The sequence below is a fragment of the Nanorana parkeri genome, unplaced genomic scaffold (assembly GCF_000935625.1).
Source record: "Nanorana parkeri isolate BGI_ZX_2015 unplaced genomic scaffold, ASM93562v1 scaffold1911, whole genome shotgun sequence".
NCBI classification, from domain to species: Eukaryota; Metazoa; Chordata; class Amphibia; order Anura; family Dicroglossidae; genus Nanorana; species Nanorana parkeri.
Genome location: NW_017308179.1, coordinates 150,608 through 164,172, shown reverse-complemented (window position 1 = coordinate 164,172; position 13,565 = coordinate 150,608). Strand labels below are relative to the sequence as shown.

The following is a 13,565-nucleotide window of genomic DNA, read 5'->3' as shown; positions in this document are numbered from 1 at the left end:
ACATGTTGCGGACGCATGTCAGTGATTCAACCCTAGGAATGAGGCAGGGCCTTAGGTACTCACTTCCCCTGGTAGCTGGTGGCTGAGGAAGGTCAGAAGGCCAAAGGTGACCAAGGCGCCTCTTTTGCAAAGCCGAAGCAATACAACGTTGTATTCTTCACGCTGAATGGCAGGAAAGAACGCATCGAAGAGTGCACATACAACACTCCACTCACAAATTACATCAGTGCTCTGCCCTTCAGCGTCAACCCTTTAGCAATGGGAAATTTGAAAGGCACCTAATTGTATAAAGTAACGAGGTGGCTCCCGGTACTCAGCCTACTTAAAGTGAGTCTTCAGAGACAGTGCAAGTGTTGAGGCAATGCAATTGACTCTGGACCTGCAAAGCGGCTAACTTCTACCAGTACTAGGTCTTGAAACCCCCACAAGTGAGATCCAGGCTCTCTGCCGGGCACTTCAAAGCTAGGATGAGGAAAGGACAATTTGGATAGCTGTCATGTCGAGACCAATTCAGATGTGGTGAGGAACCTTGATTGAAGTTTATATATATATATTCTACGTGTAATAGTAATGTCAGGAAAGATATCTGATGCATATAGTTCTGGGTTTTAAGGTACACTTACTTGATCGCTAGATGAATTAGAAGTGATTACAGGTAGAAACTCATCAAAGTGCTTATTAATAAACTCAGCAGGGTCAATCTTCATTTTACGCAGAAGGTCTACCCAAAGGTCTGGATATGCAGATGCTGTCACAGGAAAAAAAAAAAAAAAAAACTCAGAAAAGAACAAACTTTCAGATTTAGATCTTTTATAGATGCTTCACTCAACTAACCAACTAAGGGATGGTTTGCTAATACAAGAAGCTTCTGGGCCAGATTTTCAGCTTCCACAGAGTCGGTTTCTATCCCTGGCACACAGGTGAGAACACAGATTGCCTCTTGTATGATTCTTGGAGATATATGAGGCTTTCCTTGCTCGGTCACGTCCTCAGATTCTGTTACTGCGCTATCCATTAGTATCAACTGTTTGAAAACAAAGAAAATGTCATCCGAAGAGCCACATAACACAGACAACTATTATTGGAAGAGACTTTCCCTTTTTACTACACCCACCTTGTTTGAATTAAGCACAGTTCTAAGTTCTTCCAAAAGGCCATGCAACAGCTTAGTGCCACCTAGAGATGCCAGCAACTTTCTGATGGTCAGCTGGCACTGCCTACGTACTTTCCATGAGCGAGTGAGCAGAACAGTGATCAAAGCATGGTAATATGGCCTGAAAGAAAAACCACAGTGTAAATGTATCTGCTATACTACACTATGGGACTCAGCCCTCACAAAAATCAGAGACTTACTGAGCTCGGTTGTCGGGAAGCCTATGGATGTGATCAAGTAAGAGTCTCTCACATAGTTGTAGCAAGGTGGAAAGTGCTAAATAAGAAAAACACAATTAAAATATTTGATAAAACATAAGTTAACACATACTGCAATATCAAAATATTTTAACACAATATTTACAATCATAGGATACATTTATTTAAAGAAGGGTGTATACAAGTACTCAATTTGTGTACAGCATGATTAAGGGCTCTTGGGAAATTCAGACTCAACTTTTTCACAGCTAAAAAGTTAAAGCGTATGTAAATGCAACTTTTTTTTTAGATTTGGCTAGAATAAGGGCGGATCCGACCTTTTGTCAAGTTTTCACTGCTGTCTGTGTCACTGCTATGGGGATTCCCCCTCTTTATTTGTCCTAGTGACGATTGTCATTAGACAAATTGATGAAAAAGCCAAAATTTTACAGATAACTGAGTTGCTATTTATAGATTATGCACCATACGTTCCTTTTAATACAACCAAAGCAGCAAAGGATTCACTTTATTGTAGCATAAAAGCAGCAGCAGCCAAAATGACTTAACGGAAGCACATACTGATGAAGGTACAATTCTAATTCACTTACAATCTTCACTTGTTGAGGAAATAAATTTATCAGAGGTGAAAAGCTGCTTCTTCTCATCTGACAGCAATTGCCAAAAGCTGTTTAGCTTGCTTTCTGTTAAAAAAATAAAATAATAAAAGTCAGTCTGTAAGCAAATGATCACATTTCAAAACTGTATTTGCTGACTTGGGCTGTTTTTTTAATCACAGACTATTTATTTTATGAACACAGATACATCAGCAATAGTACAGAGCTTTATGCATGATATATGTGGAATCTTACCAATCTGGGTTTCAATGACGGACAATCTGCACACAAGGACAGCAGCGGCAAGTGCTTCTGTTAAGAATGATATCTGTACGGTTTGTGATGCAGCCTTCTCCACAGTCTGGATCAAAAGAGGCAAAAGCCCCAGAGCTTGGCCCAGTGTATCACCTGCAGAAGACAGAACAGGAATGTTCAAAATATTCCAAGGCTATTTAAAGCTGGTAGCAGATATAAAAGCGCAGGTACCTTAATAAATATAAACAATCAACGTCCCCCCCCTCAGCGGGCTGCGGTAAAATTATCAAACGTTGACCGGTCCGTGGCGATAAAAAGGTTGGGGAGCACTGCCTTAAGGTATATGCTAGCAGCAGCTTTCATTGCCCCTTCTACACTGGAATATGTGGTCCATCTCATCAGGGAAAGCTCAAGAACTTTCTGGTAGTGATGGAGGTTGCCTGCTCCCTTCCACTTACCACACACTTCAACTAGCCAGTGAGGCAGCCTATCTGATGCAAACGACACTCAGGATTTCATATATTATACTTGCTCCAAGAAAATGCTAAAGAATCGGCATGAGAGGCAGAATTTTCAGAGAGGTCCGGAAAGGATAATTCCATATTTCATATATTCCATATTCCAGCAGGTATATTTTACAAGGAGAAATTAGACATATTGTGTAGTTACTGACAATGCAAGGCATCAAATCATATAAAAAAAATGTTTTAAAAACAACAACTAACCTTTGAATGACACCAACATACACTGGAAATATGAATGCCTCACTCCTGAAGTACTGGTCTTGAGAGAAACAGCTTTCTGAAACCATTCCATTAGCTTCTTGGGGACCTCTGTAGTGAATTTTTGACACCACTGAGTAAGAACAGCCACGGCATGAATAAGAGTTCCTTCATGAACTAAATACAAAAAAAAAAAAAAGCAAATAATACAATATATAGTACACAGTGTGCCAACCTTGTGAAACCATGGAGAGTTTGTAAAGCATTTCAAACTAATTTTAGAGTGAATGTTTAGTGGTTTCGTGGCTAAACAGCATGGGTCGGGGAAACTCCCAATGCAGCCATTGTATGGCTGTTGAAATACCTGAACAGTGCTTGACTCTGATGCTGTTTAGCCAACAATTTGCACCTGGCTCCTTTCCTTTTTCAATCAAATAATGTTGAGGGGGAGGCAGCAGACAGGGCCACCCTCTAAGCGAACTTCAGCTGGTTCATTAGGAACTGGCCAAAATTCGTTGAGTGCGTGGCCAGCTTTACATTATTGGTCAGTTGAAAGAATGCCCCCTTCCAGATAGCTTAAAGGATATCTAACAGGCAGCATTTGCTCATTGCTCAAGTAACCCCTACAGGGATGCGTGATTCCTATGGCGCCAACGCCCAGGACATGCAGTTCTGGGCGCCAGGCAGATGGGTTTTTTTTCTCTACATTTAGCCCTGCTGCAGGGAAGCCACCTCTCATTTTGTCCAGATCACATGTAGCAGCCTGCTTGTTAGCCCCTGTGTGATAGCAACTTTAAAGTCAAGTGATAAAATAAAAATAGATAAAAATGTATTTAAAAAAAAATTAAAACCAACTCCACCATCTGCTTATGAATAACCGCATACATAGGGCATTGTGTGTGTGCTCCGATTGATTCCCCCATTCCAATGTGTGCCATATTGTGGTAGCTGAGTAGCAGCGAACTCTAACACACACAATGTGCATTAAAGGGTAAGTTCACTTTACCAAGTCATTTGAGAAAATGGAATTACGCTCTCAAATATGCCCCCCTCTCCCTCTTTTCTGCTATAATTATCTTTCAGGCAAACGGTGCTTTCCCTCTGCCGGAACAGGTGTACTATCCGTATCCCATACTGCCGTCCAGCGCTATGGATTTTTAATTGCAAACACTCATTGGTCGGCACCATCACCTGACCTCGCTGACCAACGAGACATGCTTCTTATCATAGTTAAAATTATTTTTTGTATCTCAACAAGTAGATTGTCATGAAGATTGTCATGAGGGACAAGTAGATTGGGCCCCCGCTTCAGTCCTTGGGCAGGTATTTTTTTTTTTCTACATTTCCACACCCCTGCCCTTGCAACATTTGAAGGAATCCTGGTTGACAAAAGCTACACTATCATGTGACTTAAGAAATGACAGTGATCATTAGCTTGGAGTCGGTCTGTCTTTCTTTCAGAATCTTCACTTTATCTATGACTGCTAACAACAAATTAGCCACAAGAAGTATGCAAGATAATAACTCAATACCCTGACAAATGAAGACATACTGCATTGAGTTGTAGGCCCACGTGGTGAAACCCAGTGTGAAACATGCCAGTAATGCACATTACAGCACAGAATGCAAAGCTAACAGGAGTTTCTCGCAAGAACCATAATTAACACAATACATACAACTGATACAATAGTACCTATGTTTGCATACTGTTAAAGGATAATGAGTGCTCTCACCTTCCTGCAGAAGAAAAGGGATAAACAACTCAGACACAGTCCTGCTTAATTCTTGACTTGAGGGGCCAGAAATTCCATGGTGACTAAGACTGCCAATTCCTTAAAATATAGTGGAGAAAAACATTTATTACACTTATCTGTTTATAGATAACACAAACATCTACAAAAAGCCACATTTTATATTGCCTTACTGGTTAGATTTAGAGAATGTGTCATTTACCAAAATGCATGAGAAGGTTTAGGTGAAATATCCCCACTTATGTGCCACAAACTACTTGTGAAGCAATAAGGAATAATCTATTCAGTAAACAATTACCCAGGAACTAGTATGCAATTTGTGACCCCTGGAACTGCTAGTCCTATCAAAGCCTTCTGGCACAAGTGTTTTGCTGTGTGACCAAGCTCCATTATTACTGAGCCACCTCAACCAATTCAGTATAGCTGTAGAATACGTCAACCCAGTAGAAAATATAGTACCGAGTGAAATTTATGTTAAAAAAATGCATGGTTATTGTGCAGGATCAAAAAAAAAAAAAAAAAAAAAAAAAAAAAAAAGAGTAGAAGGTTAAAAAAAAGGACACTTGTTTGGAAACCCATAGAGCAACAGAAAGTTACTTTTAGCGTTAGAAGTGGAGAAAGCATCACAAAGAAGTTAAATGGAGCACCACAGAGAGCCAGAAGGCCCTTCTAGGACTCGGCATGACAAGACTATTTGGGTCTGGTCTGGTTTGGTTCCCATTTCTCAAAAATCTCTGAGCAGATTTGAGTCTAGTAAACTGAAAGGAACTTAACTAAGATCCATTTTAAAGGAAGAAGGGTATTTTAGTCAAGCCTTGGAGAGAAGGGTGCCCTTGTCTCCAGTATCTTCTTTAGTAATGTCATCAATCTGGCCATGAAAAAACACTAACAAGGAAAGTTCATCCCTAGCACCTGCCAGGGAGGTCATAAAAGAAAACTTTCACTTAGTGTCCAACTTCTATAGGTTGGATTTATACCCCAGAGGTCTGCTATACCACTAATGAACAATAGAAGGAAATAACTTTTAGACTTAAAATAGATGAACCAGGCAAAAACGCAATTTAAACAGTCATCTTATATTGGAGACAACACAGAATGGAAAGTTGCCATTACCTGAGAGAACACTAATTTTCTGTGCAACAGCTGTGAGTTTTCCTTCTGAACCTGAAACACATAGCTTGTTAATTTCATACATTTCCATAAAATGCTAAAGAAAAAGGCTAAAATTCTTCTTGCCTCACCTCCCAGGATAGCAAACAAATGTTTCCCCAATGCCTCCACAGCAGCAGGGTCACTACACTGATGTGCCAAGTTCTGCAGAGCAATGACTGCTCCATCCATCAGCTGGGAGTTATTAGACTTCAACTGTCCTAAAGTAGAAGTAAAGTATAAGCATGAAAATATAATGGATGATCCTACAGTTAAAATGACATCAGGCACATACATTTTCCAACAAGATTGTAACACAGTAAACTCCCAGTTATCTGGCACCCACAGGGATCGGCAGGTGCCGGATAACTGTAGTTTTTGGTTACATGAGAGTTAATAGTAACTCTCAAGCAACACAGAAACCAACCCCCACACGCGCCTTGCTATTGTCTATCGCAATTTGAAATGGCCAATAGCTGGCTGGTGTTGAAACCCTGTCCACTGAGCAGAGGAGCTGAGCTGAGGGAGAAAACTCTCTCAGGTCCGCTACTCTGCTCGGTGGGCAGGTACAATAGCCAGCCTGCTTTTGCAATTTGGAAATGGCCAATAGCAGGCTGGTTATTGAAACCTCACCCACTGAGCAGAGGAGCGGAGAGAGAAATTTCTCTGCCATGTCCGTTCCTCTGCTTAGTGGGTGGGCACAATAGTCAGCCTGCTATTGGCAATAGCAGGTTGAAATAGCCAATAGCAGGCTGGCTATTGCTCCACATTGTTTACATTCTGCTTCCGACAGCAGAATCTAGCCGCTGGCCAGCATCAAGCATGTAAAAAAAGAGTTTCTTTAGCAACAAAATAAATGTAGTTGCTAAAAAAAAAATGTCAGTGTGCACCAAGCAAGCAACATTTCTTTTGTTGAGCATCAAGCCACCGGCAGCAACAACAACGTCCTCAAATTTTTTTGCCAGCTGCTTGAGAGTGCCAGTTGATTGAAGGCCAGATAATGGGGAGTTTACTGTACTAGCTGAATTAGCTGCATGAAAATGTAAAGGTTGCTTCTATAGTAGAATGTTGTCACATTCATTTATGAAGATTACAATTATTTCAATAACTATTCAATACATAGAACATGTATAAAAGAACAGTCACACTTACCAGCCAAGCCTTTTCCAAGCTCAGGGGCATACTGACTCAGGTCTAAGGTCACAAATGCAAATAGTGAAGAAATAGCTGAAAAGAAAAAAGAAAATAAAGGCTTAAAAGCAACCCTGTTGCAATAACAAATTCCCTCGAAAAGATATACCTGCAAAAGAACAGAGCATAAACTAACCCAACTCTGTAGCTGAGGAACTGTCCCCCGAAATCTGCTGGGAAACCAACTCTTCCTGGAGTGTCATCTCCAGTAGTTATGTAGTGCTCTCTAGTTGCTTCAGCTTTCATTGACCTTCATATGTCATTACTACATCCTGTAGTGACATGGAGGTCAGTAGGAGAAACCAGTGAACATAGCAAGGGACAAAGATCGACACTCCTGAAAGTCTAGGCTTCTTGGCAGATTTCAGAGGACGAACTCTCAGCAATAGATCTCTGTTCAGCAGCATGGGCAGCGGGAAAGGAGAGTTCTTTTACAGGTTAGACTTTTTGGGGAAATTGATTTTCATTACAGGGTCACTACGAAGCCTAGTTCAATGTCCACACTAGTATCCCTTTACATTAACAAACATACTTACTTTCAATCACATTTTCAGGGCTACGAAGAAGTGATTTTTGCAACACGGGTAAAATGTGTTCTTTAAATTCATCATGAGTAATATGCTGAAGTAGAGGTGTGCAGCTCTCCTGCAATCAGAGTCATAGCAAGGCCATTAGAGAATGGTTCCCATCTTGAGAAATCAAGTTCACTTGGATAATATACATTGTTTAAGCTTTGTATGTCATATAATTCCAACAAAACATATAGTGAACAAAAGGACTTACCAGTATGTATTTAGGAGGTTTCACTTTACTCATGAGAACGGTCTTCACATAGAAATCAAGAAATTTACTCTGTATAAAAACAAATATAGTCAGAGAGCAGAACATTGTCAATGTGGCTGCATGCTATCTGTACAATCTATAATTAAGTATCTAATTTCTCACACCTACCCTGTACTTGTTGAGAACGTCCACCTTGCCCTGCTTTACGCAGAACTGTATAGCGAGACCGAGAATGCCAGCAAAATTCTGATTGGACTCAAGGCTAAATACTGCATCAAGGTATTTTTCCACTAGACCAGGATTCTGGAGGAGAGAAATATAGGTTTACAAAAGGTGTAATCTGAGAGTCGAATTGAGTTACTCATAAAATCATCGCACACCTCCTTCCACAATGTGTTTATCCTCTTAGAAGACCCCTTAACAGCATGTCGATGTGAGCCTCCAATGATTTGCATCAACAGAAATGACTGGCACTCCACCTAGCAAAGAACAAAGAGAAGAAAAACAAATGTATATATACTTGTCAGAGACCATCTGCTATTGCGCATGCGCGGTGTCCCTTTTTCCATACCATTGGAAAACAGGCGCTAGCGTGCATGTGCGTGCGCCACGGAACGGCGCACAGGAAGTGACGCAATGAGCTAATGGATCACACTATTTAAACCCAGCCTGCCTGTCTCCAAATTGCTGGATTGTCTTTCAGCTACCCTGTGTTCTTTGCCTTGTAGCGCCAGACTTCTGACCCGGATTTGTTTGTGACCATTCTTGATTGCTGGCTGCCCTTGGATCGTTTACTGTACTTTGCCTCTGCTTTATCCATTTTGTACCTTGCCTCGTTTGACCCTGACTACGGATCCTGCTGTGCTCTTCAACCAGCACCTCGACTCCAGCTTGCACGGTATTATCACCACTGGCACCCGTGCCACTCGCTGTCTGCTTGGACTCTGTCCGCAACTCCAGAGTCCTCGGGACACGAGGTGCAAGGGAGGCCTCCTCACACATTCAGTCTACAACCAGGTACGTGACAATACTATTTTCACAGTACCTATTTGTATTGGTTCTTTAATCTATTTTCCTTATTACATACGCAGTGCTTTACAGTGTACAGAGAACACAGTCATAAATCTATATACATACACACTCTTCGGCCAATATAGCTAGACCCCAATTAATCTACTAGCATTGGTCCTGGCTAGTAAGAGAAGACTACTGCATCTGGAGGAATGAAATTAGGAGTTGATTTATATTATATCATATGTGTTGACATGCATTTTTGATGGGCATTGCTGTTTTTGTGTGTAATTGCCCAGTTAGTTTACACCAACGCAGCAGGTTGGTGTAAACTGACACTATAGAAAACAAGGCTTCTTGGTGTTGGGACTGCATTAACAAACGCAGCCCAAGCCAGGTGGTGTAAATAAGCCCAAAGTGACTGTCCCATGCAGCGCCCATACCAGTATGTTAAGGGAATTAAGCTCAGTAACTGATAGAAGGGTAAAAATGTTTAACCAGTTAAAACTATATATCGGTAAGCCTGACCTCTGTTTTCTGTAAACTATTTAACGTTCTACTAATGGCTGATGTACATTTAAACCAGTTTTAAATCACTTTGACTTTTTCATCTGCAGACTTCTTTTGAATCAGTGACTCAAACTACAGAAGCCAGAGACAGACAGGCAACTAGTACTTTTAGAAGGAAGCACCCTCTCATCACCTTTCTCTAATTACAGGTTTCCTTAAAGTGGACCTTTACCCATATCTTTAAAATAACAACAAACGCACCTTTAGAAATGTTTAATAATGACAAGCTACAAACACATATTTCTAGATAATTGCCAGCTTTGTATTCTTTACGTACCTTATTTCTCTTTTCTTCCCCAGGGCAGATTAATATATCTCCCTTTCCTTCCTGGATTTCTGGCACATGTGACTAGACATGTGACTAGGACATGAGACCATGCACATCATCTCAGGGGAGAAGAAATGCCTTTCCCTGAGATCTTGTGAGATTGCAGATGAGATTTCCCAGCAATGCTCTGCTGATGTAACCTTCCCAGGATGCAACACTTGGGCACATTACATCTTTTGTGCCAGAAGTAGGCCAGGAAGTAGATAAACTCTATTTGTAAGTAGCAGAAATACATTTTTATCTAATGAATGTAAGATGATTTCATATCAGCATGCATAGCTGCATGATGATGTGATTTTCAGTGAAAGGGGGTAAAGGTCCGCTTTAAGTGTTGAACTGGATGTCTTTTTTCATCTTATTAAGGTTAAATCTCGGGTGTGCTGACCACAAGGTGTGTCCATCTGCCAATGGCTTTCCCCATACCAGGACAAATAAAATGAGTAACCAACAGCAGAAAATCTCTCTCTCTCTTTTTGAAAATTCCAACACAAACTATTAGCAATAGTTTTCTTACTTAAAAGCACAGTTCAAAGAGCAGTTTAGTTCAGCCTACTATTATCCTTCTCTTGCTTAACTTCTAAATGCTTATTGCTAGACGTGGGTTACTGAACACTTTTCCCGCTTTGTTGCTTACAGAAAATACATACCAGTTTGTTCCATGTTTCTCCCTGCTGTTTGTCTGCGCCGGAAAACACAACCCTGGAAACAACACAAGTCCATGCCAAGGCTAAAGCTGCCGCAGAGCTACTGCTTTTGCTGAAAAATTAATGGAAAAAAACAATTAAAAATTCTCCTGAAACCACTGACATCAAAGCAGCTTAGTGGCATTATATATAGCACAATTTACCTGGGCTCTGCATTCTTGTTTCCCACCCCAAAGGCTTGGAGTGACTGTAGCAGATTTTTAGCAGTAACATCTGGCTGGGACTCCACCAGCTGCTGAATGACAGACTGTAGAGCTCGGCGGGATGCTGGATCTCTGTAACAAACATGCAGACTCAATACGGACTTGAAAACCCCAAAAAACAACCAAAAGTAACACGTTTGGCAAACTCACCTGTATCGATGCAATGTTAGGCAGAACAACCTGCAGAGAACTTTCACAGCAGCTTCTGGCAGATCTGCAAAGAAAAAATAACCGCAAGATTATGAAATGTGCTCTCTACCTACCAGGTTATGTTTACAGAAATTTCTTTCAGCAAGAACAGTTTCAGTAAATACTAAGCCAATGTAGAAATAGAACAGCAAAAGCCCAAAAGTTTCACTCACGCAAATGCAATTTAACCCAGCTCTTTCAAGCACAGCATATATATATTAGAACTGGGGTATGCAACCTTGGCATATACACTGAGTGGCCAGATTATTATGACCACTCCATCAGTACTTCGTTGGGCCACGAGATAACTCCATGAGATGACTTTGTTGGGCCGCCTCGTGACTCCACGAGATGTTGAAAGGTGAGGCGAGGAATCTGACATTGCACTGTTGCCCTTCTGTTGTCTTGTACCAGTCTTGCCACTCTACGTTCTGCCCTAACATTGACTAGTCGCTGACGGCCAAAATTTGCATGTTCAGACCCAGATTTTCGGCTGACAGTCCAGTCTTTAAACACTTTAACAACAGCTGCTCTTGAACATTTAACAAATTCTGCTGTTTTGCTGATACTCGCTCTATGGCTCCGAGTGCCAACAATCATTCCACGTTCAAAGGCTGTTAAATCGCGTTGTTTACCCATAGCTTCAGAAAAAAATCACTTCTACTGTCGTGGTAAACAACCCGCTTCCCTATTTATAATGGTCTGGCCCTCTAGCAACTTCAGCGCAAAATTATAGCTAATTAGCCTACAAACGTCAGGTGGTCATAATAATCTGGCCACTCAGTGTACATATGGCCAGTATTGGTACCAGAACAGCCGCTGTTCTTACTATTGTGATTTATCTTTGTGAATAAACCAATAAACCATTTGTTCTTCAGACTTACTGTATTGTCCTGTCTTTTACAGAATTGCACCAGAATCTCTCATGATATCAGCCTTCTCTAATCCTGTACACAGAAGCCATCAGACTGGCAGAGAAGGGGTCTGCAGATGGAGCCCATCATGTTCTGCTACACTGCACACTGCTGTTCATTTATCACTGAGAGCCATATATTTTTGCGGAATTAAAAATGTTGCAAATAAAAATAAAGCTTGGTAGAAAAATTGAAACGTGATCCCCACCTTTTGTAGAAATACATGCTTTTAATTCACTGAGGATTTGTCTGCGTTCTTTCACACTGGCTGTTGTCACCTTTGCTGCAAATTTCTTCAGAGCATCCTGCGCCTAGAAACATTGCAAGGAAAAAATAAATAAAATTTGTGTAATAAAACTCCTGAATGAAACAATGATAATGGGAGACATGTCAGATATATGCTCTATTTCCAGCAGCCAGTGGCCCAGAAATGACATATTACATAGTGAAAGATCTATGTTGGCTGCCATTGCGGACCTGCTGAAGATGCTACTTGCCTGGGTGTCTCTGGTTTCAATATTGTCCGAGTCACTTACCTGGAACAAGGATGCAGATAAGCATAGTCAAAGTAACGTTACATTTCCTGATCTGCATACTTGTATGGTGTTTATGACTCAAAGTATTGAAGCCAGAGGTGAAGGGTTAGAACAAATGTCAATTTTTATTGCTGTCTATGTCTCTGCTGGGGAGATTCACCCTCTCTCTTATTCCTAGTGACCATTGTCACTGAAACAGAAACCGAGGGAAAGTTTCCAAATGGGGACATTTAACCGGTGACAACTAATAAAGGATTTGTCTAGATATTGGACATATCTACCACTTTTTACTTTCAGCTTTATACCTCCATAGTACAATACACTGAAATACAGCTCATCTCAATATCTTGCACATACCCCCCAGCAAAGGGAGAATAATAATAACAATAATAATAAAATATTATTATTAGGGATCTCCAGATACCAGTAACTGTATTGGTGCCAATATTTGGCATTTTCACAGGAACTACCAGGGTCGCAGCTGGGACCTGGCTCTGGCGCTCCACCACTGTCCTGAAATCATTGCTCTGTGTTTTAGAAAAACAGTCACATGACACTAAAAGGAAAGGTATCAGTACTTGGTAACTGTGAGGACTTGGACAAGTATTGGTACTGGTACTTAATCTGGAAAAATAGTATTGGTACACCCCTAATAAAAATATCAGTATCAGAGCCCAGATACTCGGTATCAGCACTGATCCTAGTATCAGTATCGGTGCATCCCTGATCTAAAGTCACATTTTTTCATTTTGGAAGGATTAGGGAATAGTTAAAAGTTTTTTGCCATCTGTATATTATTAGGGACATTTTCTTTTACTTACTGTCTTGTAGAGGCAACAGGAAGTAAGAGCATATCTTTCTATTCTGATCCAAAAAATTTGTTGCTTTTAGTTATACTTTAGCATGATGCTTACAATATTTACATATATGTCGCTAAATGTTTCCCTGCAGACAATTGTGCTACATATCTGAATAACCCCATATGGTTTAACCTCTCGCTTAAATATGATCTTACTGTTCCCAATGTGTCTGGTTGGAGTAATCTGGGAATTAGGCAGCTCTACCAGTTACTTTAAGATGGTGCCTTTAAAACCATAGCCCAGATGTGAGGTACACAATGTTCTTGCTCTCTGATGTCTTTTCAGCTCATACAACTTTTGTATGCAACAAAGGCACAGGTACAGAGGCTAACCTTTTCCACACTACCCAGGAAAAAATTCTGGGTTGACCAAAATTCTTAGAAGTTAGCATCCAAATACTAATGTATGGAGCCATTTATCAGCCCCCCCCCCCCC

At 40.8% G+C, this 13,565-nt stretch overlaps 1 protein-coding gene across 2 annotated transcripts in view; it reads right to left on the bottom strand.

The window, feature by feature from the left end:
* The window catches only part of GCN1 (GCN1, eIF2 alpha kinase activator homolog), a 51,207-nt gene that overhangs the window by 31,634 nt on the left and 6,008 nt on the right, over positions 1 to 13,565 (bottom strand). Inside the window, exons 2-20 of one of the 2 annotated variants that reach the window (XM_018572040.1) lie at positions 11,943 to 12,045; positions 10,782 to 10,845; positions 10,572 to 10,703; positions 10,372 to 10,480; positions 8,196 to 8,294; positions 7,984 to 8,118; positions 7,816 to 7,884; positions 7,569 to 7,677; positions 6,994 to 7,068; positions 5,934 to 6,062; positions 5,806 to 5,856; positions 4,675 to 4,773; positions 2,945 to 3,118; positions 2,220 to 2,372; positions 1,959 to 2,051; positions 1,354 to 1,429; positions 1,115 to 1,274; positions 835 to 1,024; positions 624 to 748 (exon numbers count right to left, since the gene is read on the bottom strand). In XM_018572040.1, the coding sequence (XP_018427542.1) occupies positions 624 to 748; positions 835 to 1,024; positions 1,115 to 1,274; positions 1,354 to 1,429; positions 1,959 to 2,051; positions 2,220 to 2,372; positions 2,945 to 3,118; positions 4,675 to 4,773; positions 5,806 to 5,856; positions 5,934 to 6,062; positions 6,994 to 7,068; positions 7,569 to 7,677; positions 7,816 to 7,884; positions 7,984 to 8,118; positions 8,196 to 8,294; positions 10,372 to 10,480; positions 10,572 to 10,703; positions 10,782 to 10,845; positions 11,943 to 12,045 (2,145 nt within the window). The remainder of the gene's footprint in view (positions 1 to 623; positions 749 to 834; positions 1,025 to 1,114; positions 1,275 to 1,353; positions 1,430 to 1,958; positions 2,052 to 2,219; positions 2,373 to 2,944; positions 3,119 to 4,674; positions 4,774 to 5,805; positions 5,857 to 5,933; positions 6,063 to 6,993; positions 7,069 to 7,568; positions 7,678 to 7,815; positions 7,885 to 7,983; positions 8,119 to 8,195; positions 8,295 to 10,371; positions 10,481 to 10,571; positions 10,704 to 10,781; positions 10,846 to 11,942; positions 12,046 to 13,565) is intronic. The other variant, XM_018572039.1, reaches the window with a different exon arrangement.